The 26347-nt window shown below is 52.9% G+C and overlaps 1 protein-coding gene across 1 annotated transcript in view; it reads right to left on the reverse strand.

Annotated features, from left to right (window-relative positions):
* Positions 1-2010: 2010 nt before the first annotated feature.
* CGNL1 (cingulin like 1) overlaps positions 2011-26347 on the reverse strand; it is a 138344-nt gene continuing 114007 nt past the window's right edge. The window contains exons 13-19 of the mRNA XM_081093074.1: positions 24193-24354; positions 21203-21292; positions 8737-8820; positions 7969-8093; positions 6905-7013; positions 6332-6495; positions 2011-5262 (exon numbers count right to left, since the gene is read on the reverse strand). Of these exons, the coding sequence (XP_080949200.1) occupies positions 5130-5262; positions 6332-6495; positions 6905-7013; positions 7969-8093; positions 8737-8820; positions 21203-21292; positions 24193-24354 (867 nt within the window). The 3' untranslated portion in view covers positions 2011-5129. The remainder of the gene's footprint in view (positions 5263-6331; positions 6496-6904; positions 7014-7968; positions 8094-8736; positions 8821-21202; positions 21293-24192; positions 24355-26347) is intronic.

Consider the following 26347-nt stretch of genomic DNA (forward strand, 5'->3'; position numbering starts at 1 on the left):
TACATAGTGTGAGCTAGCCACGCACAAGGAAAAACAGACAAATTTGGTATGCCATAAACACATGAAGGACTTAGTATTTATATCTGATTTCCACTTGGGTAATAATCATTTTTATAATCACACTGGGAGCTTCTGAAGGTCCTAGTGGCTTCAACCTTCGATCCGCTGCAGCCCCCGGCCCACAGTGGCAGTTTCAACTCACGGGCTGGCCATTTACTCCAGATGTGGCCTATGGGAAACTCCAACTCCCCCAAGCCTCAGGTTCCCAATCTGCCAGTGTCTGCCTCTCATAAAACTGTTAAGTTTGGTTTAACCAGTAAAGCTCTGGAGTCACGGAGGAGTTGTTGACAATCTGCTGAGTGACCGAGTGAAGCTCTGCACGCTGGGAAACTGGCCAACGTCCGCCCACAGAAGAGGTGCGCACTGCGCGCTTCCCAGCCTTCATACACCCAGCGCGGGGGCCACACTCAACTGTGCTCAGCGGACGGGACCGGCGGGCCTCAGGCCATGCGCTTGGATGCCTGCGATGAATTCCAGCTGTGTTCTGCAGGACTGGGGCAGGCTGATGCCTCTGCAAGGCCTGGAACTTCTGGACTTGGGGCCGTTCAGCCCCCAGAGGACCTTGCGGTCTGGTCATTTCCCTACCATTTGAAAACTTAGGGCACAAAACTTTCTGGCTAATGACTGTCCCCAACAAACATAGGATCACTGTGACTGTCCTCACGGTCAAAGAACGAATGCCAAACGCATGGAGGAAGGCGCTGCGGGCCTGGAAGGACGTCTTCCCTTCGACTGTGGCTCCCGAGAAGAGGTGGCCTCGCAGAACTCTCCTCCCACCGGACCCTGGCAGAGGGGCCAAAGGAAGAGGCCTACACACAGCTTCAAAAGTAGATGATGCCAGAAAGGGCACCTTTTATTGCAAAGGATAAAATGCCTCAAAACACCTAACTTTAAAAAACAACAACCCTGACTTTTAAACAATTATGCAAAGGCTGGGAGGATATGAAAAGTAGAAAGTCTCACTTGTATTTGAGATGCTCTGGTCAGAATAAGGGGAGACAAGGGCGATGGGATACTGGGGTGGACAGGATGCTTACATGACTGGGGGCATCAAGGGGGCAGTGGGCAGCACGCTGGGCAACAAACAGCAGCTGCCCGGATGGTGACTGAAGAGCTGCCCTGCAGCCCTGGCTGGTGTGGCTCAGTGGGCTGAACATCATCCCCTGCACCAGAAGGTTGCTGGTTCGATTCCCGGTCAGGGCACATGCCCAGGTTGCCAGCTTGATCTCCAGTCCGGGGCCCGCAGGAGGTAGTCGAGCAGTGTTTCTCACATCAGTGTTTCTCTCTCTTAAATCAATAAGAACATATAATATTTTTAAAGAGCTGCCCTGCAGGGCAGGCAGAATTTCAAGAAGCCACCAGGGCTGCTGAGGGACCAGAGGGGCAGCAGCAGGGAGCTAGGACCACCCTGGAACTGGAGGCATGAGGAGCAGGTGTGGTCACCCACGTCGGTGGAAGCTGTGGGCATCAGGGAACCCGCAGACTGAGCCACAGCCTGAAACGCTGTACAGAGCAGGGAGTGACAGCCGAGAAATGCCCCACCTCCCCCGCTCCCATCAGTGGACCCCAATCACAGCGGTCACCGTGAGAGGACAGGGCAGAAAATGAGTCTGAGGACAGAAAATGAGCAGTGTAGGTCCTTCCATGGAGAAGTAACTTCCGTTTCCTATAAAATGGAGACCATGGTACCTACTGTCAGCCTGCTATAAATCAAGAGAGATTATGTGTAGCTCTAGCCAGCGTTTCTCAGTGGGCAGAGCACTGGCCTACACCGAAGGTTTGCAGGTTCATACATGTGGGAGGCAACCAATCAATCTCTCTCTCTCAAATTGATTTTTCTCTCTCCCTCTCCTCCTCTAAAATTCAATGGAAAAAAGATATCCTCGGGTGAGGATTAACAAAAAAAAAGAAGAGAGATTTTGTGCAAATTGATGACAAGAGAACTAGTTTAGGAACAAGGAATCAACAGGAGCCGCCTCTTTATTCTCAGTTAACACACTTTTCGCTTTGCTGAAAATGGGCAGTTTGGACTTCTCGGCACATCACAAGCATCCAGGTACACTCATTCTGTGTCACCCTGACCCACACCCACCCTTCTGTTTCAGAAACTGCTCCCGGCCGGAATGCCGCCGTATTTCACTTCCTGGAGCAGCTTCCAGCCATTCACTTTGGCTGTTTCTTGGCAGACAGGGAGCCACGCTCTGGAGAAAACAAGGAAGTCCAAATAATGGGAGAGTTGCGATTCCCGTCCGGTGAGACCGTTTATTGAAAGGCAATCTTGCTTGATCCAGGAGTTCTTACATGAGGGCAGCTGCATAAGAATGTCTCTTCCCCATGACACATCTAAGCAATTGAACCAAACGAATGCAGAAACCCAGTGGAATGAGCCTCCTGGCGTTGTCGAACGACTCTCAGAAGCAGGAAAGCAATTATAAAGGTATAGGATGATTGTCTCTTTGGCATTGCATTTGGCCACAGATTTGTTTATTAAATAAAATGTTCTGTTTTTAAGCTAGCTAAAGAAAATATTCTTGAGTAGGGTTAGTCCTTAAAGCAACAAAAATCTTGTGTATATAATAAAATCAAAGTATGAGAGCATGCCAGAGCTGGAAAGGTCTGGGCCCTGGTCCTCATTTATTCTGGGAATCTGGGGCTCTGTGGGCATGTGCCCCGGCGGGATCACCAGGGCAAGATAAACTGGGACCTGGAAACACCCCTTTCAACGTCCAGGCTAGTACTCTCCCCACCTCAATCTCCCCGCATGCACCCAGCTCACTGCCGGCTCCAACACCATGAGAAGGGCACAGGTAGCACGTAAAACAGCCCATTTTTAGATAAGGATGCAAGTCTTCTGAATGGTGAGCTCTGGTCTCCATTCTCGCAGCCAGCCCAGGAGAACCAGAAGGAAGTGGCCAAAATGAGGGGCAGGGACTTCCTCACCAACCAAGACCGACTCTCACTGGCTCCCACAGCTCCTGGGCCTCAGAGCTTTCTCACCTCCCAGCCTGTTATGAGTGGGCTGAGGCATTACCAGGCAGGCCCCCTCAACATGGTGGAAGCAGCAGGGGAATCAGGAGCGTGCCGAGGGTGGAAGGAACCCTGGAATGCCAGTGAGCCAGGCAACCAACTGCAGGCTTGTTGCATCCCCAAGAGGACAGCGGGATCCAGGCTGGGTACGGAGGGCTCGGCCTCTGTGCCCGTTTGTATGACTGTTGTCTATCACCCCCTTTCCCCTGACTGTGCTCCAGGAAGAGTTGCATTTTGATCCATTTTACTTACTGTTTTATTCCCAGTGCCAAGAACCATGCTTGACACATCGTAGACGCCCAATAAATATTTGTAAATGAATCAGTTGCTAAAGGGAGGAATTTCTCCACACCCCAAACCAGTGGTGAGGAAGGCTTGGCGCTCCTGCTCCAGGGGCCTCACCTGTGTGTGTGTGTGTGTGTGTGTGTCTCTGTGTGTGTGTGTGTCTGTGTGTGTGTGTAGCACTAACGCATGCCTCCTGTCTCTAGGATGCGTGGGCCTCTGCTGAAGCAGATTAACACTGCCATCTCTGCCCCACCCATGGCCACAGCTCACAGGGTTCCTTCCCTGGCCCTGACTGATGGGAGCCCAGCTGTGATGGGCCTGGCCTCTGGGTGTGCCTGGGGGCTGTCACAGTGGGAGGAGACACCAGGAAGGCCAGGAGGAAGTGACAGATACCCTGCATCCTCCCAGTGCCACGCTCCCTGTAATTCTGTCCCTGCAACGTGTCCTTGCCCAGACGGCACCCAATTGCAGCCCGCAGTCCCTCCGTGCCTGGTGCTGGCCAATGTCCCTCTGCCCCCAGGAAGTTGGAAAGAGCCTTCCCGTTTGCACAGACACACCTCTATCTGATTTCAGCTTCTTTCCTCCCTTTCCTACATAAACCTGAGATCCTGCTCAATCCACCTCCTGTCTACACATCCCCCACAGCTTTCAAGGATTTCTTCCTCCCCACCCAAACCCGCACACACCTGCTTATCTCTCCTCCCTTCTCCCTTTCCTTGTGACCTCACTGGATACCTCCTGCCTCTTCCTCGCCCCTAAGTCCATGAGCCTTAACCCCATATCCTCCTCTTCCCCATCCAGCAACCACCCTGCCCAAGGACGGGAGACCCCAACTCAGAGGCCTGCTGTCGGAGGGAGGAGAGGACCAATAAGAAATGACAGGATGGCCCCAATTTCCGGAAACCACATCATCCGTCAAAAGCCCTACTTGCAAGTCTCCCTAAGAAGTTGCAAGTGGTGCCTGGGAACTGGTCTCAGCACGGTTCAGAAATTACAAGATTCCAGATAAAATGAACCACCAAGGCCATGGATACAAGTGACCCGCTGACTCTCTCCTCCATCAGCAAGCTGTGTACCGAGATGACCTGAGTTTCTCTTCTCGGGGTTCACTGTTCCTTAACACCAGACCGACTCTTTTTCTCCAGCTCTAATGTCCACGTGGTCTTTGTTCTACCTTCTCTCTCTTGCCTCTGCTCCTCAATACTTAAAACCTAGTAACTTCACATTTAAAAAAGTAATACTCAATACAGATGTGTGAAACTGGCAGGCAAGCCCCCGGGAAGCCTCTGTCACAGTCCAAAACGGAACAGCAGCGGCCATGAGAAGTTGCTTTAAAATATGTACAGGCTGCGCATCACTTCCCACGTGCACAGCGGCTGTTGAACAGTGACCAGCATTTGGACCCTTTCTCCTGGGGGGGGAGGGCAGGGGGCAGGAGCCGCAATGCAGACAGCGGTGCAGAGAGGACTTGGGCTGACGAATTATGTTCCCAAAGCACCCAGCGGGCGGTGGCTGCCGGGCCTCGGACGGCTCAGCCTTTACCCTGCAACAGCTCCCTAAGACCGGAGAGCCACGTTCGCTCACACCCCCAGGTGAGCGGAGCGGAGCACGGAGGAATCGCAGGTTACAGGAAGAGGCAGCGAAGGTCTCGGCGCTGGAGGATGGGTGCTGCCTCCCTTGCCTCCTGCTGCGGCGGCTGAGGGTCTCTGGGAGGAAGGACGGCCACTTGAGCCCCCTCCACAGCCCCGGAAGAGGGCTCAGAGCTGGCTGGTGGCATCCTTGGGGAAGGTGTAGCTCAGCGGCGCCTCGTAGAGGCTCCCCCCGTCGGTGCTGAGGTCGTCGTCGTCGTCGTCCATGTCATCCAGCACTTTGCTGGGCAGCTTCTTCAGTCTGCGGGGACAGCGGTCATGAGTCCCGGCCCTGGGCTGGGGGGCTGGGGCCACCCTGATCTGGAGATGGAGGCAGGGCTGGGTTCCCGCCTCTCCACCACACTGAGTGGCAGGGAGCATGGGAATTTACCTTCACCATCAGGGAGCCAACGCCCAGCTCTTAGCATGGAAGCCACTGGCTGGGTGGGCCGGGCAGGGCAGGGCGGGGCTGGGACAAGGCCAGTGGTACTGAGTTCCCTTTTGTCTCAAGCTCCAATATGGCTCATCAGGTGCTGTTATTAATCCCACCTTAATTTAAATTTTTGGTATCTTGTCCATCGGAGGTTTTTTTGCACTTTTTAAAATATTGCATTTAATATTATCTCTCTTGATTACTGAGATTTTTGGTGCCCCCTTAAATGCTGTACCGTAAATGCCAGCCCTGGGGCCAAGTTCTCGATGGACAAGCCCTGTTGATAGGATTCTCCAGGGGCTGGAATCTTCTGCCCACGATCAAAGCACTACCTGTGCCGCCAGCACAGTCAGCCTCCGAGAAAGGCTCCACTCCATGGAGGGGCGTGAACCTAACCCACCCCCAACCCAATGCCCAAGGCAGGAACCCTGCCGGGAAAGCGACCCCCCACCCAGTCCCCTTGACCATGGAAGTGGGGCTGCAGAAGCAATTCTCTCCTGCAACCAGGATATCCTAGTCCTCATGAGGTTGCACACCAAAACTTTGCCTTATTTCTCCCAAAGTTACGTATAAATAGGAGAGCTAAGGGCTGATCCAGGAGCTGCCCCCTTCGTGGTGGTGGGAGCTAGTGTTACCTGCTCTGAGCCTGTTTCTCTGCATGGACAACAGGGACAGTATCTGCCTGGCTGGCACTGGGGCATTGGTCTGGGGATGACACATGTGACACATGTGAGACCCCACTGAGCACGCGGGGAGACTGAAGTGGGCAGACATCTCTGTAGGATATGATGATCCCCAAAAGGCGACAAGAAACTGGCTTGAAGCAATAGGAGTGAGGGTGCCTTAAAAGCACTGAGCTCTCGTCAAATGTCCCTGTGGGGTTACCGCACTTGCCCACCTTATGTTCTTCTTCAGATTGTTGACCTGCCCCTGCAGCTGCTCATTGACATCCATCTGCTCCTCCAGCTCCCTCTGCAGCTTCTTCTTAGAGCTTTCGAGCCTGTCGATTTCCTCCTCGGCCTCCTCTACCTGGCGCTTCATTGCTTTCAAGCGCAAGCTCAGCTGTGTAGGGAGAGAGGGCAGGTGAGTGCTGCTGCTCACCAGCCCGGCTGGATGGAGAAGAGCCCAGCGTGGACAGGCCAGCGGTCCAGCCACTTCTCTAGGCAACCACAATATGCAGGAGGGGGGAGGGGGGACAGGGGAGGGGGGTCTAACCAGTCTCATGGGAAAGTGGAGATAAGCAATGTGACAGACCAATCTGCTTTCTACAAGCTCAGGGTTTGAAGTTGGCTGAGACCTTCAGTAAAGCAGCCCAGAGAGGCCCCATTCTATGCGGAACGGGGTGGAGTGGAAAGACAGGGATCGGTCCACCATAGTTCCCTCGCCCACCCACAGAGGCCTCGCTGCCCTCTGGCTTCCCAGCCTGGGACATACAGATTCATCTGAAATGAACTTGCAGGGGGTCCCTCACCTGGTCCTTCTGATCAGTCAGCGACAGGTGCTCATCGTCCACCTGCATCACCAGCTCCTTCACCTTCCGCTCCAGCCGGCGGTTGCTGAGCTGGAGGCTGTTCCGGTCCCTGGAAGGATGGAGGAAGCAAAACCGAGGGCTCTCTCAGCCCAGCCCCACAGGAGGCCCGGCCCAGGCTGTGCAGGAGGGCGAGCCCCAGCCAGAGCTGCCTGGTCCACTCAGGGCTGAGGGTCAGAGGGACACTCGACTATAGGAGGAAAGGGCTTGTCATCGGACCGATGAGGAAACAGGGCCTCTAAGAAGGGGAGTGACCTGCCCCCAGCTGCAGAGCCAGCGAGGGGCTGAGCTGGGACTAGACCTCCCTGGGTTCTTCCTGTCCTGAGCTTCACTTTGTAAGACAGAGCTCACTGCCAGGCGACGACAGTGACGACAGTGACTACAGGCTGCTCCAGCCCAGCCTCCGGAAGTCCTACTGCTAACAGAGAATATGAAATGTCATACCCACACGTACGCACACCCACACCCCTCCCAGAAGGAGAGGGGCCACAAGTAAGAACCGGAGCTGGTCAAGTTCAAGCTGGTGCTGGTCTTCGGGCTGCAAAGGGAGAACTAGCTGCAAAGACTCCTGCTATTGGAAAGGTGTGTGGTCGCCTGACCCCATGTTCCTCCCACCCACTGTGGGGCGACCTGCCATCTCTGACAGATGGCCTCGGCCTCTGCTAAGCGGAGTGAATACACTGGCCCTCAGGGCAGAGCCAGCCCCCTGGCCTCTAAGCAGCCTGTCCCACGGAGGGGAGGGGAATAAGCAGCAAGGAACAGTGAAATGCTATGGACGGAGAGCAGGAGTCCTGAGTTTTAGACCAATATTCAGCCAGGCTACCTTTCTCAAGTACTTCCTTGGATGGGTCTCAGTTTCTCATCTGTCAAGTGGAAATAGTAACAGCGAGGCTGTACTTGCTCTGCCTTCCTCACATGAAGGCCTCGGGGAAGATGCAAATGTAAGGCACCCTGCAATGTGATGCCCACTGCCCGCCAGGCCTCGCACCACAGCTGGGCAGGCTCACCGCTCCTCGCTCTCCAGACGGTCCTCCAGCTCTGCGATCCTGGCCTCCAACTGCACCACCAGCCCCTCTTTGCTGGACCGGTAGGAACCTTCCAGGTGCATAATCCGGCTCTTTAAGTCCTTGTTCTGGAATCAGACAGGGAGACAGTGAGGGGCTGTGTGCCCACCTCACACTCTGCAGAGCAGATCACAGGTGGAGCCAGCATTCGGTCAGTGACTTGAGCCCACTTCCCCCACCAGGACGGGTGACCTGGGGGACCTGGGGAGCCAGGGATGTTTCCAGGGAATGGCTCTGCACCCCAGCCCTGGCAGGCCAAAAGGAGAGATTCTGTCACATTCGCGTATAAGCCTCAGTGAAATCTCTGCCATGGCCTAGGACTCTTATCAGACAAATGACCTTGGCCTCCCATAAACCTATTGGCAGGAGAAATAGGCCCCTTCCCCAACATCACACATCATTTTCAGTGAAGAACTTACATGAACAGCATGTGAAAGAAAGAATGAGTAAGCTTGGTTCGCAACTCGTGTGTTTGATAACACTAGTTCTTTATTTTTCCCTTTCCATTAGAATTTAGCCCGTTTTAGCATCTAGAAAACACTTGCAATGCCACCTCCCCCAGCTGTAGACTTCCAAGCATATTTAATATTATGAGAAAATTCTCGCTGGAGATGGTTTTAGAAATACCTCTCTTGGGCAAGGCGGGCCCCGTCATCTCTGCATGCTGGGGAAAGGAGGGGTGGGGAGGGCTCCGGGGCCAGCGGCCCTCACCTGTCTCTCCAGGGAGATCTTGTCACACTCCAAGTCTTGCCTCACAGCTCTCTCCTGAAGCAGCTCGTTCCTCATCTGCTCCATCTACACCAAACAGCAAAAGCCGGAGGTTAGAGGGGTTGTGCCCAGAGCCCACTGCAATGGCTCAGACATGGAATTCCAGTCGCCAGCCAGCTCCTCTCTGTGACATGACGGGGCCCCCTGCCTTTTCCCTTCCTGGGTGCAGGAGCTCTTTCTTCCATGTTCTTGTTTCTTGATGATTGCGAAGATAATGATACAAATAGCAATGACAGTGCATAGCTAACCCTGCTGCTGTGAGTCAAACTGTGTCCCCCAAAGGATACACTGAAGTCCTGACCCCCACCCTCGGTGCCTCAGATGTGACCTCCTTTCAAACAGGGTCTTTACAGAGGGAACCAAGTAGAAATGAAGTAGGCCCTAAGCCAGGGGTGGGCAAACTTTTTGACTCGAGGGCCACAATGGGTTCTTAAACTGGACCGGAGGGCCGGAACAAAAGCATGGATGGAGTGTTTGTGTGAACTAATATAAATTCAAAGTAAACATCATTACATAAAAGGGTACGGTCTTTTTTTTTTTTTTAGTTTTATTCATTTCAAACGGGCCGGATCCGGCCCGCGGGCCGTAGTTTGCCCACAGCTGCCCTAAGCCAATATGACGGGTCCCTATGAAAGGGGAAATCTGGAGGCCGGGACAGAGGTGCAGGAAGAGTGCCATGTGAAGACGGAGGATTACGATGAGGCATCAACACGCCCGGGAACAGCAGAGACTGCCAGCAAACTCCTGGAAGCCAGGAAGCAGCCAGCAGGGGTCCACAGGGAGCACGGCCCTATGGACACTGTGATTTCAGCCTCGGCCTCCAGAGCCGAGACAATAAACTTTTGTGGTCTGGGCCCTTTATGACAGCAGCTCTAAAAACGGAGGCATCTGCCGAGCACTCCACAGGCACAATCCTATTACATCCACCATCCAAGTTGTACCGTGACCAACCATCCCGGCTTGCCCAGGACCAAGAGGTGCTCAGGACACAGGACTCTCAAGGCTAAAGCTGGGACAGTCCCAGGCAAACTGGGACAAGTCAGTCGCCCAACCTGCCCGAAAACTACACAACTGGTAGTGGGCGGAGCTGGTGTTCCCGGAGCCCCGACTGCTGTCTTACAGTTCCAACCACAGAAAGGCTTCCACAGTCGCACGCGCAAACGCTGCGAGATTTCCCTTCTTATGCCAGAAACAGAAGTCGGCAAGAACACAGGGCAGCTGCAGGTGAGCTGGCAAAGGCCACAGGGCCTCAGACCTGCTCCCAGACCCGCTCCCAGGGCTGTCCACCAGAGGCGGGGCCCCAGACCTGCTCCCAGTGCCGTCCACCAGAGGCGGGGCCCCAGACCTGCTCCCAGACCTGCTCCCAGTGCCATCCACCAGAGGCGGGGCCTCAGACCTGCTCCCAGGGCTGTCCACCAGAGGCGGGGCCCCAGACCTGCTCCCAGGACTGTCCACCAGAGGCGGGGCCTCAGACCTGCTCCCAGGACTGTCCACCAGAGGCGGGGCCCCAGACCTGCTCCCAGGGCTGTCCACCAGAGGCGGGGCCTCAGACCTGCTCCCAGGACTGTCCACCAGAGGCGGGGCCCCAGACCTGCTCCCAGGGCTGTCCACCAGAGGCGGGGCCCCAGACCTGCTCCCAGGGCTGTCCACCAGAGGCGGGGCCTCAGACCTGCTCCCAGGGCTGTCCACCAGAGGCGGGGCCCCAGACCTGCTCCCAGGGCTGTCCACCAGAGGCGGGGCCTCAGACCTGCTCCCAGACCCGCTCCCAGGGCTGTCCACCAGAGGCGGGGCCTCAGACCTGCTCCCAGGGCTGTCCACCAGAGGCGGGGCCCCAGACCTGCTCCCAGGACTGTCCACCAGAGGCGGGGCCTCAGACCTGCTCCCAGGACTGTCCACCAGAGGCGGGGCCCCAGACCTGCTCCCAGGGCTGTCCACCAGAGGCGGGGCCCCAGACCTGCTCCCAGGGCTGTCCACCAGAGGCGGGGCCTCAGACCTGCTCCCAGGGCTGTCCACCAGAGGCGGGGCCCCAGACCTGCTCCCAGGGCTGTCCACCAGAGGCGGGGCCTCAGACCTGCTCCCAGTGCCGTCCACCAGAGGCGGGGCCTCAGACCTGCTCCCAGGGCTGTCCACCAGAGGCGGGGCCTCAGACCTGCTCCCAGGGCTGTCCAGAGGAGCCAGGAAATAAGACTGTGCCTTCCTCTTAAGGTTGGGGTCCAGCCTGGGTAGGAGGTGTACATGCAGGGGTCCCTGCGGCCTGGGGAGCATTTATAACAGCCTGGCCTCCAGTTGGATTTTCACCACCGGGACAGGCTCCCTGGTGAGTAAAAGATGAGCTCACCCTGTCCCCACCTGGAGACAAGACCTGGGGGTCCCAGAAATAGTTTGAGGAGACACCACCACACTGGGCCTGGCTTGCACCTGCTCCCATCTACCCTGTCCCGCCCAGCGTGGTGTGGCTGGCCCACAGGGGGCGACAGGGAGCAGTGAGGAATGAGACGGGCACCGGGCAGGGCCCGGACATGAAGGCCTCTGAGAGCACAGGGGGGAAGCTGGGACTCTACCCACGAGTGACAGGGTACCCTTATGGTCCAAAAAGTAAAAATAATATAACGCTCACATTTTTGCATTTCTTCCCGGCAGACTTTCAGGTCATGGGGGCCCAGACCATTCCAGCAGAGGACAGGGAGGCCCAGGGCAGTGATACACATGCTGGAGGAAACAGGACTAGGACCTGGGCCGGACCCGCCGCTCACTGCCCACCAGGCCACCTGCTTTCTCCCAGTGGTTCTCAACCTTCCTAAAGCCGCGGCCCTTTAATACAGCTCCTCATGCTGTGGTGACCCCCAATTTCATTGTTACAAATTGAACATAATTAAAGCATAGTGATTAATCACAAAAACAGTATGTAATTATATCTGTGTTTTCCGATGGTCTTAGGCGACCCCTGTGAAAGGGTCGCGACCCACAGGTTGAGAACCGCTGCGACCAACTCAGTGAAAGGGCTTCAAACAGACCTACGGTTCAACTACAGCTGCCACATACAACCCAAGACTTGGGGAGGCAGGCAGTCCCCTCCGGGCTGTGCACGCCAGGGCACAGTGCCAGCCATGCCAGGGGTCAGCGGGCAGAGCAGGTAAAACTCACCTGCGGCCCGTTCCCACTCCTCCTGGCCCAGAGCCCTCGGAGTCACATGGTGGGAAGGGGTGCCGGAGGATGCCTGTAACTGCTGTTTGAGCACAAAGTCACAGTAACGAATGCGGGCTCACAGCCCCACTCCGAGCGTGGCTGAGCCAGCCGACGACACCACGCAGGGCGGGCGTCCGCATGGCTGGGCCACGGGACCATGACGTGCCCCCCGGGAGAGAGTGTTCTGTTCACAGCCCTGGGCACAGGCCGGGCCTCACTGAGGACACAGGTAAACTTGCTTTGTGACAGGAAGTAATTAACAGACCAGACCAGCGGCCTAGCTTCCCTTCCCCTGTTGTGACCTTGGTCATCTCACCTCTGGGAGGCAGACTTCTAGTTCCTAAAACGACAAACCTAACGGGATGCCTATGAGGCCCTTGGATCTGGCCTACAACAGTGAAAGCACATGTTAGCATCCTCCCCCTTTTGGGGTGCTGGGCAGCTCCCCTTCCGAGGAAGCCAGAGGTCCCCGCCTCCATCCGCAGGCTCTCCACACATTCAGGAGTGTCCCCAGAACAGACCTGCTCTGTCCAGGTGAGAGGTGAGCGTGTTTGTGAGCACACACTGTGTGCTGGCACCGGGTGGCCTGGAAGGATGGCTGGTGTTACGGCCAAAGGGCCTGCTCGGGCGTCACTTGTTATGGCCAAAACTCAGGCCCTGGTCCCAGAACTCAGTCCCTGGTCAGGCACCACTTGTGCTGCGCCAGCACAGCCAAGGGTGATCCTGAGTGGGGGGTGGGGGGTGGGGGTGAAAGGATTGAGAAAAGACAGACAAGAGAGTGAAAGCTGGGTCTCGTGGGACGCTGCTCCCTGATGAGGAGACGGCGCCCACGAGCCGTGTCTTTATTTTATAGCAGATGCCACGAGGCAAAGCAGGGGTGTGATCACGTTGTTTACAGCATTCTCGTGAGTTTCAACCCCACTCAACTACATGCACCCGAACTCTAGCACAAGGCACGTGGGGCCACGTGTTCGGACCATAGGTTCAAGCTTACAACCACAGCTATTGGCTATGATTGTGCTGGGAGGGCCCTGCCCTCCAGCTGGGACTTGCACGTGGCAATGAGAGGACCCTGTCCTTTCATTAGTCCGAGGCTTGAACCCGGCCAAAACACTACCCGCGCCCCACAGGGTGGGTTCGTCTGTTTGTTCAGACTGTACTGTCAGCCCCGGGACACTGTGACAAAGAAACCAACAGAGCACCCACCCGGATTACAGCCTCGTGGGGAACAAACGGGCTCGTCCTGGTCAGTGTCACTGCAGTGGGAAGGGCAGGGTGCTGGTGCACAGCAGTGGCCACAAGCCAGACATAGAGGCCAGGCAAATTCTCCAGAGAAAGGGACCCTACCTGGGACCTAATTAAGTGTCCGCGTCAGGCAGGGTGGGGAAGGGGGCAGGAGAGGAACTGCGGCTTTCTAAACAGGGACCCCCGATGAGAAGGAGCAGGAGGTCAGAGAGAGGAGGGGCTGCTGGGAGAGTTGGAAGGACCGAGTTGTCATGGTGACATCAGGGCACAGGTTAAGAGATCAGGGGGAGGCAGACAGGGGCAGTCACATGGAGCCCACACACAGGTGGCAGCAGCGAACACCTCTACTGCACCTACTAAAGTAAGTCTAGAGCAGTGTGACAGTGTTACTCATGTAACCCAGCTCCCAGGAAGTAGGTAAGTTACTGTCCCCACCACCCCGAGGGTCCAGGAGCGGGTGCAGGTGCAGGTGTGGAGACGGGGTGGCGCCACATGAAGCCACAGGACAGATGAGCTCACCAAGGAGAATGCATGAAGGAGGGGGGGGATCCGGAGCCATGCCTGGGGAGCCCTCCTCACTTCACCCCATTAGGGGAGACAGAGAAAACCAGGACACGACCCGTCCCAAAAGCGGAGAGGGGCGAGGACTGAGGTAGGTCAGGCAGGAGCGGGAAAGCACCTGGCTGGGCAAGAAGTTCTCTCTGGGAGGCTCGGCACAGAGGGAACCAGGCTGCAGAGGCTGGGGAGGCGCTGGGCAGGAAGAGGAGGAGACCCCTCCCTCTGGAACCCCCATGGGGGGACAAGATGAGAGCCCCAACCAGAGGGCATGGAGGGCTGCGAGGGCACAGAGGGGGTGGCAGGGGAGATACCCTGCACTCAGGGCTTGAAGTGGGGGGTGGCAGCAGGCTCCTCTGGCTCAGAGGGAGGGAGAGAGGGAAGGAGGGAGAGGGAGAGGAGGGAAGAAGGGAGAGGGAAGTTATTTTCCCAAAAGTGAAGGGAGAAGGAAGAACTGGAGGCCTGGAGAGAGAGAAAGAAATTGAGAAATTTCATTGCTGTGGGATGTGAGGCCACAAAACGCCGAGAGACCATAAAAGGCCGGCAGCGCAGAGGCAAGGGTCTCGTTGCAGCTGTACAGCATCTGCTTTTGGGGGTCGGGTGACTGCCTCAGCTGTGCTCCAGCCCGAGGGCCAGGGCCAGGGCCGGGGAGGGGAGGGGAGGGGAGGGGAGGGGAGGGGAGGGAAGGGAAAGAGGAAGAGGCCCTGAGACAGGCGCTGAGCGAATGGGAGTGCCTGCTGGGAGCCCATTAATCCTCCCGCACTCTCTGAGGCGGATGCGGTCACCCCCACTTCCAGGTGGACGGCTCGGAATCGGTGGAGTTCCAATCTGGGATTCTAGTCCAGGCTTTCTGGCTGAAAGTCCTACGTTCCTGTTCTCCCTCTCAGCAAACCTGTAGGCCCAGGGCTCTCGGGAAAAGCAGCCCCTACAAAGAGGGGGAGCTCTGCGAGGACTTCGGAGCCCAAGAGAAAGCCATGTCTACGAGGAGGGACTCGAGGATCACCGAGCAGGCACACAGCACTGGGCCTGGACGGGGTTCAGGGAAAACTCTGGGAGGTCAAACCACTGGCCAGGTCGTGCTCCCCCAGTGGCCTGAACTGAAAGCTCTGGAGCCGCCAGGAAGCGGGCCTGTGGGGGAGAGGAGCCTGGGGAGCAGCATCGGGGGCCCTCCACGGGTTCCAGACCCCCCCCCCCCGCCCCGGGGCGAGCCCCAGGCAGAGGGTGCCTCTCCAAAGAAAAACACAAAACAAACAATAAATACTTCTCTCCGCTCAGCCCCTCAAAGATGGCTATTAAAATGGAAGTATCAGGTAGATCGGAGTGTAGAAGAGGAAGGAACACATGTGTAGCCATAAAACCTAACAGTTCCTAGAACCAGGCGGCCCACTTCTCTTGAGGCTTTTGGAAACCCAGGTTTTTGGCAAATGTGATAAGCTTCCTGCAACTCTTCACAAAGGACAGCCCGACACTAAATCCTAAAATAAACCTGCCATGCGGAGCCTCGTACAAGGCATGTGATGTTACGGGTAATGTTCCCGAGGATGGGCTGGACCGGACGCCAGATCCCGGGGCCCCCAGGAGCACCCCGAGGAACTGGGATATTCCAAATCTCCCCAGCCCACACGCAAGACAACAGCAGCCTCCAGCCGCACCAGTTTCCTCCTTTGGAACAGGGAAGTGACTCTGAGGCTGGGAAAACAGGTTTACATAAGCTCAGCGCTTCACGTGCTGTTTGCCCATCAGCTATATTAAATAGACCAAGTGAAAACTGTCCCGTCAAATTAAAACCGGAACGGGAGCTGGAGGCAGCCGTTCATCACAGCTGGGCTGCGCGAATGCTGCACCCTGAGCACTGGGATCAGAATAACAGCATTGCATGCCAATGGGTTTTAGGGCGGAGGCACCCGTGACCTGGGCCAGCTCTCGGGATTAGAAGCAGCTGCCTTCTGGGTTAATGAAAAGCCAGAGGTACTTATGATTGCTAATAACAATATTTAACCCCATCACCTGTGTGTACCATTGGGCGGGAAAGGCTGGTGAGCCCGCACTCCTCGCTGGCATTAAAATGATACTCAGTCACCAGAAAGGAAAATGATCATTAACCCAAAATCAACTGTAAACATTAGGGTTTTGAACAGCTGATATCATAGGAGGCAGTTCTGGGAATAGGATAATTTTAACGAAAAGAAAGAAAGAAATCCCATTTTGATCTCTCACTCACTGACTGCCTGGATGGAGCCCTATATTTCCCAGTCCCCTACCCTGGTGGCTGCACCCCTGGTGCAGACCAAGGCGCAGGTGGGGGCCGGCCCTGGGGAGCAGTTCCTTGAGGTGACTGCAGAAGCCCGAGACTTTGCCAAGGCAACAGAGCAGCCCCTGGAAGCTCCCAAGTTGGTCTATTTCATCCTGTCTGCCAGCTGCCTGGGTGGGAGGAAGCGTCTTCCCACTGGGCTGGGTCATCTTTGCTTCGCGGCCAAGCAAACGTCTCTCCATTCAGGCCCAGCTCACTGCTACCTGTGTGCACTCAGCCACAGCGATGACAGAGCAGTGCCCAGGAGCTAGAACAGCGAACTCATTTAAAACACACCAAGGAAGGCCTCTTTTTGCCATGGTCCTGGACTCATGAGGAGAGAGGAGAGGAGCAGGTGAACATAAATCTTCAGCCATATTAAGAGACTGCATGGCATGATTTTTTAACTTGGGAACAGAGACCCCAAATGTATTGGGGGAGGTTACTCTTAGTCTGGTGCTCGGATGATGGGAACAGGTGGGAGGCAGTCGACTTTGGAGTCAAACCTTGGCTCCGCCTCTTACACGTTGTGTGACCCTAAACCAGTGGTTCTCAATCTTCTGGCCCTTTAAATACAGGTCCTCATGTTGTGACCCAACCATAAAATTACTTTTGTTGCTATTTCATAACTGTAATGTTGCTACAATTATGAATTGTAATGTAAATATCTGATATGCAGGATGGTCTTAGGTGACCTCTGTGAAAGAGTCGTTCGACCGCCAAAGGGGTCGCGACCCACAGGTTGAGAACCGTTGCCCTAGGTAGTGCCTTGGCCTCTCTGGCGTTTGAAAGCCAACGCAAGGCCCGGGCACAGCACCCAGCACCTGGGGAATCCTCAGTAAGGTGGTAACTGTCAAAAATGGCCTTGGAGGAAGAAGAGAGAAAAAGGATTCTCTAGATTTAAACAGAGCAAAGCCAGTAACACACCTCTATTTAACTGAATTCTCCTTCAAAGTTAAGTCAATCAGAAACACTCCCTGTATTAGGTGAAACTGTATTTGGGTGAGAAAACAAATACTCATCTTTGTTTTGTAAAAGAAATCATTTCACCAAATCCAAACCCATCCCTCCCCTTCATGCTAGTCAGATTTCAAAACAAAACCTGAACATGCAAAGGTTTGAAAAACTCTCAGTTAGGATTCCCTGAATGCATCAGTTTGAACAATGATATCCTAAGCACATACGGGAAACAATGGTCTTAGGAAGGCTGGAAATTCAGAAATAATGTGGCCAGCATTGACTGAGCACCAGATGCATACAGGAGAAAGAGGGGACAACGTGGGAAGGATAGGATGTTTGATCTCACGCTGCCTTTCCTGTCCTCTGTCCCTCAGAACAGCCCAGTTGAGGCCCCTCCAGATCTCCCTTCCTGTCCTACCCCAACCCCGGCCACATGACTCGCAGATCCCTGTGAACGCTGCACTGTTCTTCTGTTCAATAACCTTTGGTGGCTCTCCAGTGCTGTCAGGATAGAGTCCATCCAAAACTCTCAACCTACCGGTCCTATTAATCCTGTGAGGAAACCACAACCCTGATTAAGCCATAGCCGTCTATTCGTGCTCCTACCTCCCAGCCCTGGTTCACACCATTCGTTCTTTCTAGGATTCCTTTCCCACTCCTCTTAGTTTGTCTGAATCATACTCTTTCTTCAAAGATAACTCCGGGTCCACCTTCCTCTAAGAACTCTTCAACGGTCTTGTTATGGTGGTCTTTCCCTCATTAGTAGTTGCCTGAACCCTTCACTTGGCATTTAGTTATCTATTGCTTTTTCTTGTTAGATCCATTTTTCAGACATGCACCATCTCTTCAAACAAACCACAGTACCTCAAGGACAGGACATACTTTTGATAATTTTACACTTTACTGCAATGCCATGCACACAGTAGGTGTTTATCACATTTACTGCAATGCTATATACACAGCGGGTGTCTATATCACATTTGTTGCAATGCCAAGCACACAGTAGGTGTCTAATTTACTGCAATGGCATGCACATAGTAGGTATCTATTTCATTTACTGCAATGCCATTCACACAGAAGGTGTCTATCATATTTTAGACACGGTTAGATGGAACACTGTCTTGGGAATCCAGAGACCTAAGACAGACCACTCTGTAACTAACTGGCCAGATCATGGTGGCGTGGGGCCTCAGATCGCTCCTGCCTTGCACAATAAGTTTGGCAGGATGAACACCAAAGTCCTTGCCAGATCTAAGATTCTGTGAAAGAGGCTGTCCGTTTGCTAAGATTACTGGAAACCCTTTCTTTCTAGCCTTTTCACCTGAGCCTTATCACTAAGACTAGGAAAAGGAATAGGAGGTATTTGGGGGAAGTAAAGAGTCAGAGGAGGAGCTTTTGAGAATGTAGAGTTTAAGGAGAGCCATAAATTTTTAAATTTAAAGAAAGAACATCCAAAAAATAAAATTCCCCACGCCTTCCCTTTTCAGTGCCAAGAGTTTGCTGAGGGTTCAGCTTCGATGATAAAAATCAGGCTGGCGATAACAACTCATCTCCTGTTAGGGTGTCCCAGGTCAGCATCTGAGGAGAAGGGGCGTTAGGTCTGGACGTCTCCCGTTTCTCTGACTCTGGCAGGAAGGCTCAGGCACATGGCCCTAAAGGTTAACCTAAGTGGATTGAAACAGCTTCAAAATTAGGGCCCAACTGCCTACACCCAGGCCCCTCTCCTCAGAGCTTTTACTTTCAGGGGCAAGACATAAGTCTCACTTTGACTAAGAATGGAACACTTTCCTGTGAGGCGGGTACTTGGCCCACCCATTTCTGCCCTTCCTCACAAACCCGAGGCGACACTGGCCGGAAGAGAGGCCCTGGGCACCGAGGCAGGAGACATCACTTTATCTCAGGGGTTTGCTTAGCTGTTGTTTTAGCAAGTCCTACCTCAATTTGAACATGATGTTCCATTTTTCCACTTATAACAAACACCAGGCTTTGCCCTCCCTACCTCAGAGAGTGCAGGAAGAACAGAGAAATAGAAGAGGGAAGAGAGCTAATAGGGCAAAGCGGATAGAGACTGTGAAACTCATCTCTTCGGGCATATAACGCAGCTACAGGGAGGGAATGGGGGGTGACTCAGACACTTTGGGTTTTAGAAGATCTCACAGCATTTCAGTGTTAGAAATTAGGACAACCTCCAGAAATCTGACAAATATTGAGCAGCCCAGTACTCTTCCCAGATCAAGTTAGTTCCCGTAACATCCTCCGGGGGCTTACTTCAAGTTCTTGGCTCAGTGAAAATATTTTCAACCATGGCCACGTCATGGAGAGCAGTTCTACCCCCCAGGGCCCCAGAGCTCGCAGAGAGGAGTGACAAGGCGCCAAAAGCAAACTGCTCCTGGGGTTGATTTCTGAGGGTGGGGCCATCAGCGGAACCAAGGGAGGCAACCTCCTTCTGGGTCAGTCTGTCTGGTTTTGTTTTGGGTGTAAGCCATGGGCCTGGAAGTCTGTTCTAACTGCCTGGTTACTGACAGGATGGCATGCTTTCCCACCATTCCTCCTTGCATAGCTCACAAGAAGCATTTGCAAAACAAAGTTATGGCCACTTCTCCTCTCATCATAAATGCTTAGCAGATCCCGAAATGCCCTGTGGTAATGTGGCTACTTAGCCAGGTTGGGTAACACAACAGCTTTTCTACTAGTGAGAACATTTATAAAATTTTTCTAAGAGCCTACGAGGGCGCAAAGGTCACGGTTGGGCTCTCCATCTGGCCTTCAGGTTTTCATGAAGATCTTTCTCTAAACTGCTGCAGCTCCAGCTGGAGGGAGGCCATCCCCCAGGGGAAGGCTGCTAGCACAGCACTGGAGCTTGCCAGAGAAGCTGAGCTCAGCCGGCCGGGAGGGGGATGGAGCCTACGGTTGGAACTTGCTGGTTTGCAGAGAACCTGTTAACGGGGAAACAATGGCAGATGGAAAAGAAGCCAGTGACTCCCCTCCAGCCTTGAGCAGAGGCTGCCAGCTCAGAATGGCACTTGTCCCCCAGCATCGGAACCACAGTTCTTGGTCACCCTGAGACAGGGGAAGGTGGTGAACGTGAAAAGGTGTAAGAGAGATCAGAGGAAAGTGCTTCTTTGGAGAAGGAAGATTTTGCAAAAATTAATTTGCATTTCAGATTGTTTTATGTCAATCCTTTATACAGATAATTTCCTAAATTTTACCCAGCATCACCCAAGGCTTTTAGGTGTTGTTGGCACTGTTTAATTAAGACCGTGCCCAAAGCAAATCAAGAGGTGGAGAGTTTTCTAAATGTCTATGTCCAGTTTCCCCAGCACCATCCTCAGGAGCAAGGCATACAACTCAGTTGTCACTGAAAGTACGTCCCAGGAGAGGTTTCTCCAGGCATCCTTGGGCGTCATGTAAATGAAAGGCTGAGTGAGTGAACAGAAGTTCTCAAAATCATAACGTTGACACACGTTCTCTCCCAGGTGCTTTGGGAGGCAGTGCGGACATGGCCACCAGGTTCTAGTGAGGTGATACTGCGTCTCCAGGATGTGACGTAACCACTCTGAACTTTGCCTTAATTAAAAATGGAAACACAATCTAAAAGTCTTGCAATTACACTAAGTGTAGTTTGGAAAATTAGCTCCATTACCTACAGTGCGAGGATAGGGTGAACTGTGCCCAGCTGGCCCCAGGGGTTGCTGTAAGGATCAAATGTAAGTGAAACTCCTTTCTAAACTGCAGAAAGCATTCACTTGGAAGTACTGTTATTGCACTGTGAACGCCTCATAGGTTCATATATTGCTAATTAGCGTGCAAAGCCCTTAAAGTAAAAGTCTACATCATATCGTTGATTTTCCATTGCACGCACGTAGTGCTAGCTACCGAATCTCCCACAATTGCTCGTTGAACTAATGATTCTTAGAGCTTCGGCTCTGAAAGCACTGTGCCCGTGATGGCTAATAGGCTGTTATCCACAAGCACTCGGGAAACTTCCGCTTTACGCCTTCCGTTACATATGACACCTCCCTCCTCGGAGCTTCCTACGGTGACGACTAAGCACTCTTCCACCATTTCCACAGGCGTGAGCTTTCTCCCCTCCTCCAGCTGAATCAGGTTAAGCCTCTCGCATTTCCTTTTCCATGTGGGACAACCCCCTCATCATCCCTCTATGCGCAGTACCTGTTCCCTGCTCCGAGTGATCCGCTCAGACAGCAAATCCGAGTTATTTCTTTCTTCTTCCAGCTCCAGCTCCAGCTGAGACACCTTGTCCTGAGAAAGAAGACACAAACACAGCCCGATGACTTACCCTGACCTGGGGAAGGAAGCCCCCCGGCGCACATCGGAGTTGAGCGTCCTTAGGGCTTGGGGAAGAATGTGTCTCTTTCTCATACTGCCCAAGCAGGTATTTTCAATCTGTGTTTTATTGCTTTCATATTGTAAAATGTAATTGTGCATTCAGAAAACACATTAAAGGAGAAAAATGTCACCCCAGACCCTGACATAAGCACTGAGGATATTTAAGTGCATCTCTTACAAATCTTTTCCCTCCTTATGGACCAATAACCGCTAAGATCTACCTTAAGGCATCTAAGTTACTGTGGGAAATGAGATATCATCCAAGGCAGATTCCTCTAAATACTCCACGCTCAAGACAATGTTTTGCCTTCCTCCTGCTCAGGGTTTCCAAGAGCCTTGCAGGAGTCAGTCTGTAACAGCCTTTCTGCACCTGCCTCTTGCTTCCAAGGAACCTCACGTGGCGCTCTGCGGTCCCAAATTTGCATCAGAGTAACATAAAGACAGCATGGCCCATTCTGCCAAACGAACCGTCACAGAAGAAGGGTAATTTCTGCCTTCCTCGCTGGCTCCTAATGGAACATCACTGAGCATTCGGAGAACAGAATTGCAAAGTATCTCTGTGTACAAAAAAGAAGGTTTTTAACATAAACCACCTCACCTAGACTGGGGATGTGGGCTTTGTGCATATGTTTCTACTACCACCAGCCAATCTGTCATATGTCTGGGTTAACTCAGAGCCACGCACACATACACACACAGAAAAGCAACCAGCACTGAGAGTTTTTAAACAGGAGAGTCTGAGGCATCTGCACATAAGTATTGTCTCTGCCATCGTCTAAGCTGACTGGCAAGCTATGGGTGCCTCTCTAAGTGGCAAAAAGGAAAGTCACAGAATCGTGTGAATGACTAAGTGTGTGTGCATGCCTTCCCTGTTACTGACGGAGATCTGTAGGGATCCTGGACAGCTCTCTCCCACTGCAAGAGTCTCAAAGCCCAACTCAGGACCTACAGCTGAATCCTGCACCAAACCTTCGATTTGTTCAGTGGTGCGGACTCCTCCAAGGCCAGTTTCACTCAAGTCGGGAAACCACAGACCCACAGGGCCACATTTACATAAGACTACCTACCACCTGATTTCTGAGTTTACCGAAAATGCTCCTTGTTGAGAGAGCTCTTGAGTCCTGAGGATTAGCTGAAATGCTAGTGAAGGAAGAGGCAAGATACTATCACCCCAAGACAGCGTGCCAGCTGGCTCTAAGGGGAGGAAATACCCCTCCAGAATGCCTCTCAGGGTGGACCCTTGAGAGCCATTCATTTTGTAATTAACAGAGAAATACGTAAAATATCGCAGAGGAGCAGACGAAGCTTAGCTATGCTACTGCTTGCAGACCTTGAGTTAGCAAAAGTCAATGCTCTTTTTTTTTTTTTTTTTTTAGAATATTCTAGAAGGGATGACATGACAACCCAATGTTTAGCTGAAAGCACCTCTTCCCAGGGCTCTCCTCCTGCCTAGCACGTGCTCTGTACAGAACCCAGCCGAGCGCTCAGGGGGCCAGGCCCAGGGTCCTTACCCCAAAGGCTCTTAGTCTACTGCCTGATGAGGCTTTAGCTTGCTTTCAACCAAATTGTTTGGGCCCTAGAATTACTACTTCCTGGTTAACGGGGGTGCATGGAGCTTGCCTGAAAATGACATCCCCTAATGAAATCAGAGCCAGGACAACAGCAGAACAGAGCAACCCTAGAAAACTAACCAGGCTCTCCCAGCCTCTAAAAAGGGCCCTTCTAATAAAGCCTTTAATGGCGGAAGCGTCACTCCCTGGATCTGAGCTGCTACCAAGCGCCCTGGAGGTTTTAAAAGTTATTTCTATTTCTTTGCAAAGTTGAATCAGGAATTCACTGATTTTAAATTTAAGCTCTCTCTGTGGCCTTGAGCACTCTCTGCCCTTCATCAAAACCTTGACAATTTTATCTTCTCCCATAGATCTGAGGCGGATGTTTAAGTCTCTTTCTCCCTCTACAAATTTCACTGGGATGGGGGATGGGGGAGGGGGAATAGAGGGTTTGGGGTCGATTTTATTCTTGAGGTTTATTCTTTTCCATAAATTCAGGTGGCCTGATATTAAGTTTCTTCCTGCCATTCTTGGTGGGCTGTTCGTATTTAGATTCTATTGCTTGATTCACTTTCCTAATGTGTTGCATTTTCATCTTGTGAACAGATCACCCCCAGCTGGTGACTCCGTGGAGCACTTTCTGATATACCGCCTTGGACTGTGTTTATACTGTGTATCCAAAAGTGAACTGAGCCAGTTTGCTGCTAGCTTTGGCCAAGCTGGGTCATCTGTAAGGGAAAGTGGGCCAAAATCGGCAAACAAGACGGAGCATGGGGTCTGGGTGTCCCTAGGATGTAGGCAGTTTGGCCTCATGGCACCGCTCGGCCCCTCCCCAGTTCTGCAGCAGTCTCATCTCCTTTGCAGCCAACAGCACAGCCCAACGCAGCACACAGAAAACGAACTGTCCATGTGCCCTTGTGTGAAAGCACCTAGCCTCTTGGGGGTTGTTTTGCTTCCCCTTCAAGGCAGTGAGGACACCAGTTACTTCCATCTCTCCTTCCAGCTCTGATGCCCTATGAGTCTATGATCTATGCTTCCCCAGGTCAAGAAAAGACTTTCCTTCCCTGGCCGGGTGGCTCAGTTGGTTGGAGCATCCTCCCGGTCACCAAAAAGGTTGTGGGTTCAATTCCCGGTCAGGGCACAAACAAAAGATAAGAAACGGCCTTCCTAACGTCTGGCTGGTTGAGAATAAAAAGCAGGCTGCTTCCCGTGAGTCCCCCTCCCGCTCTCTGCAGGCCCTGGCCGCCCGGGTGGCCCACAGACCTCCATCTGCTTGACAAGCCTGCCGCGATCATCTTTGAGGTGACTCTTGGCCTCCAGCTCGTACTCCAGGTCCTTCAGCGTCTGCTCCAGGAGCTGCTTCTTCGTGAGCGCCTCATCCTGAGCTCTCTGGTAGTCCCGCAACTCTTCCTCCATCAGGCGCATCTAGAATGAGAAGGGGCTGCTCAGCTGGGGCACGTCAGGGGCCCGGAGCCCTTGACAGTGCGCAAGCAGAGCCTGAGGAGGAGCGGGGGACCCCACTACTGAGGTCAGCAGGCCTGAGTGCCACCCCCCTCAGGGCCTCAGCTTCCTCTTCTATAAAAAAAGGGGGGGGGGGCTTTTCCAGCTGAGGTAGCAACCCATTGGGTTATAAATTTAATATCGTAGATGTTGACCAGAATTTTAAAATTAAATATAAAAGAACTAGAGGCCCAGTGCACGAATTTATGCACGGGTGGGGTCTGGCTGGCCCACCCCAATTGGGGCCTATTGGGCCAGGCTGGCTGGGGGGAGGGGACCCAAGAGGTTGGCTGGCTGGCCCCGCCCCCTGGCCGAACTCCTGTCAAATTCCCAGTCGAGGGGACAATTTGCATATTAGCCTTTTATTATATAGGATACTCAGAGTAGAGTACAAGCAAATAATGTTTTGTAAAACTCTTGCACTAAATATTGACATATCTGTAGGGATGTATTACTGGTTGCAATGCAAGAGGTATTTTTCCCCTTCGGTCATGATCAGAAAGCCACTGTGCTATTCTAGCGGATAACTGCGTGCCCACCGGGATCAGCATCATTCCAAAAGAGGTTTAAAATTAGGGGGAGATAAAAACAAAAATAATGACCCTCCAAAGCAACCTGCATGCACAAAATCTAATAACATAAACATGCCAGTGAGGTGAAAATCAGTGTTCTCTAGAAGAAAAATCAGTAGTCATAACTGACAGTGCTCTTTTCATCCACAAGGTGGCACTGAGCTAACAACTTTGAAGGCTGCAACAGACAAGAGTTTGATTCACAGGGATGGGCCTGGTCTTCCACTTCTCTGGAATCTCCCGGAGGGGACCAGCCACCTCCTCACACACTAGGCATTACTGAAACATCTGTGTGGACCGATTCGGTGAAGCCCGAGGCTGTTTTGTTCTCAACTTCCTACCCCTCTGGAGAAGGTTGAAAGCACAGTCTTAGGAAGACTACACCATGGGGTTACTTCCTTCAGGGCGTACATGAGGGTAAGTGACAAACTCCAAGACAGAATCCTATTGCTTGGGGGAGCTTTTCACAGAAAAGTTGGGAAAGCCCCAAAGATGGTCTTGGGACCCAATAGGTTAGACTCGTTTAGGAAGACCAGCGGGAAAACTTTCAGATATGTGTTCCTCTCTTGGTGGCTGATGGGATCACTGGACATTTCTATGAAGACCTCCCCCGGTGAAAACCTACTCTGGTTTTGGTGGAAAGTGAGTGAGAAGACGACTGTGAAATGAAACTGTGAGTGAAAGCACAAGGGGACATCATCCCATGGGTCAGGGTTAGGGTCAGGGTTAGGGTTAGAGTTAAGATTAGGGTCAGGGTTAGGGTTAGGGTTAGGGTTAGGGTAAGGGTCAGGGTTAGGCTACAGATGGTGCACTATACTGCAGAACATTCGAAATCTCTCCAAAAAAAAGTCTTAAAAATATAATCTCTCCGTGCCTCAGTGTCCTAATAATTCGCAACACTGAAACAATTTTAAAACCACCCTAGAGCTGTTATGAGAATCAAATCAAATAATCCCAGAAAAAAACACAGGTTTCAGAGTCAGAAAGACTGACAGGCTGCGTTTCCTGGCTGCTATCCTTCGAGATGCCCAGCGCAGCCCAGTACACCCCTCCACCCGACCAGGATGTGACCAGGATGTGCCTGGGACATCTCGGGGGCTCTGGCATACTGAGAGCACTTAATCAGCACATGCATGAGAGCATTAAGTGTATAGCATCTGGAATGACAAGTAAGCAAATAACTGTTGAACCTACTACTGCTGTCTTCACAGAGTTAAAACTGCCCTTTGTTGAGTGAGATGTAGCAGATAAACTGAACAATAATACATTCTGTCTTAATTCTCTAAAGATTACCTGCATCAGAACTTCCCTAGCTCCACACCGAAGGCAAAATCAGTAAAATGTCT

This window comes from Myotis nattereri, assembly GCF_964212035.1.
Source record: "Myotis nattereri genome assembly, chromosome: 1".
Taxonomy (NCBI): domain Eukaryota; kingdom Metazoa; phylum Chordata; class Mammalia; order Chiroptera; family Vespertilionidae; genus Myotis; species Myotis nattereri.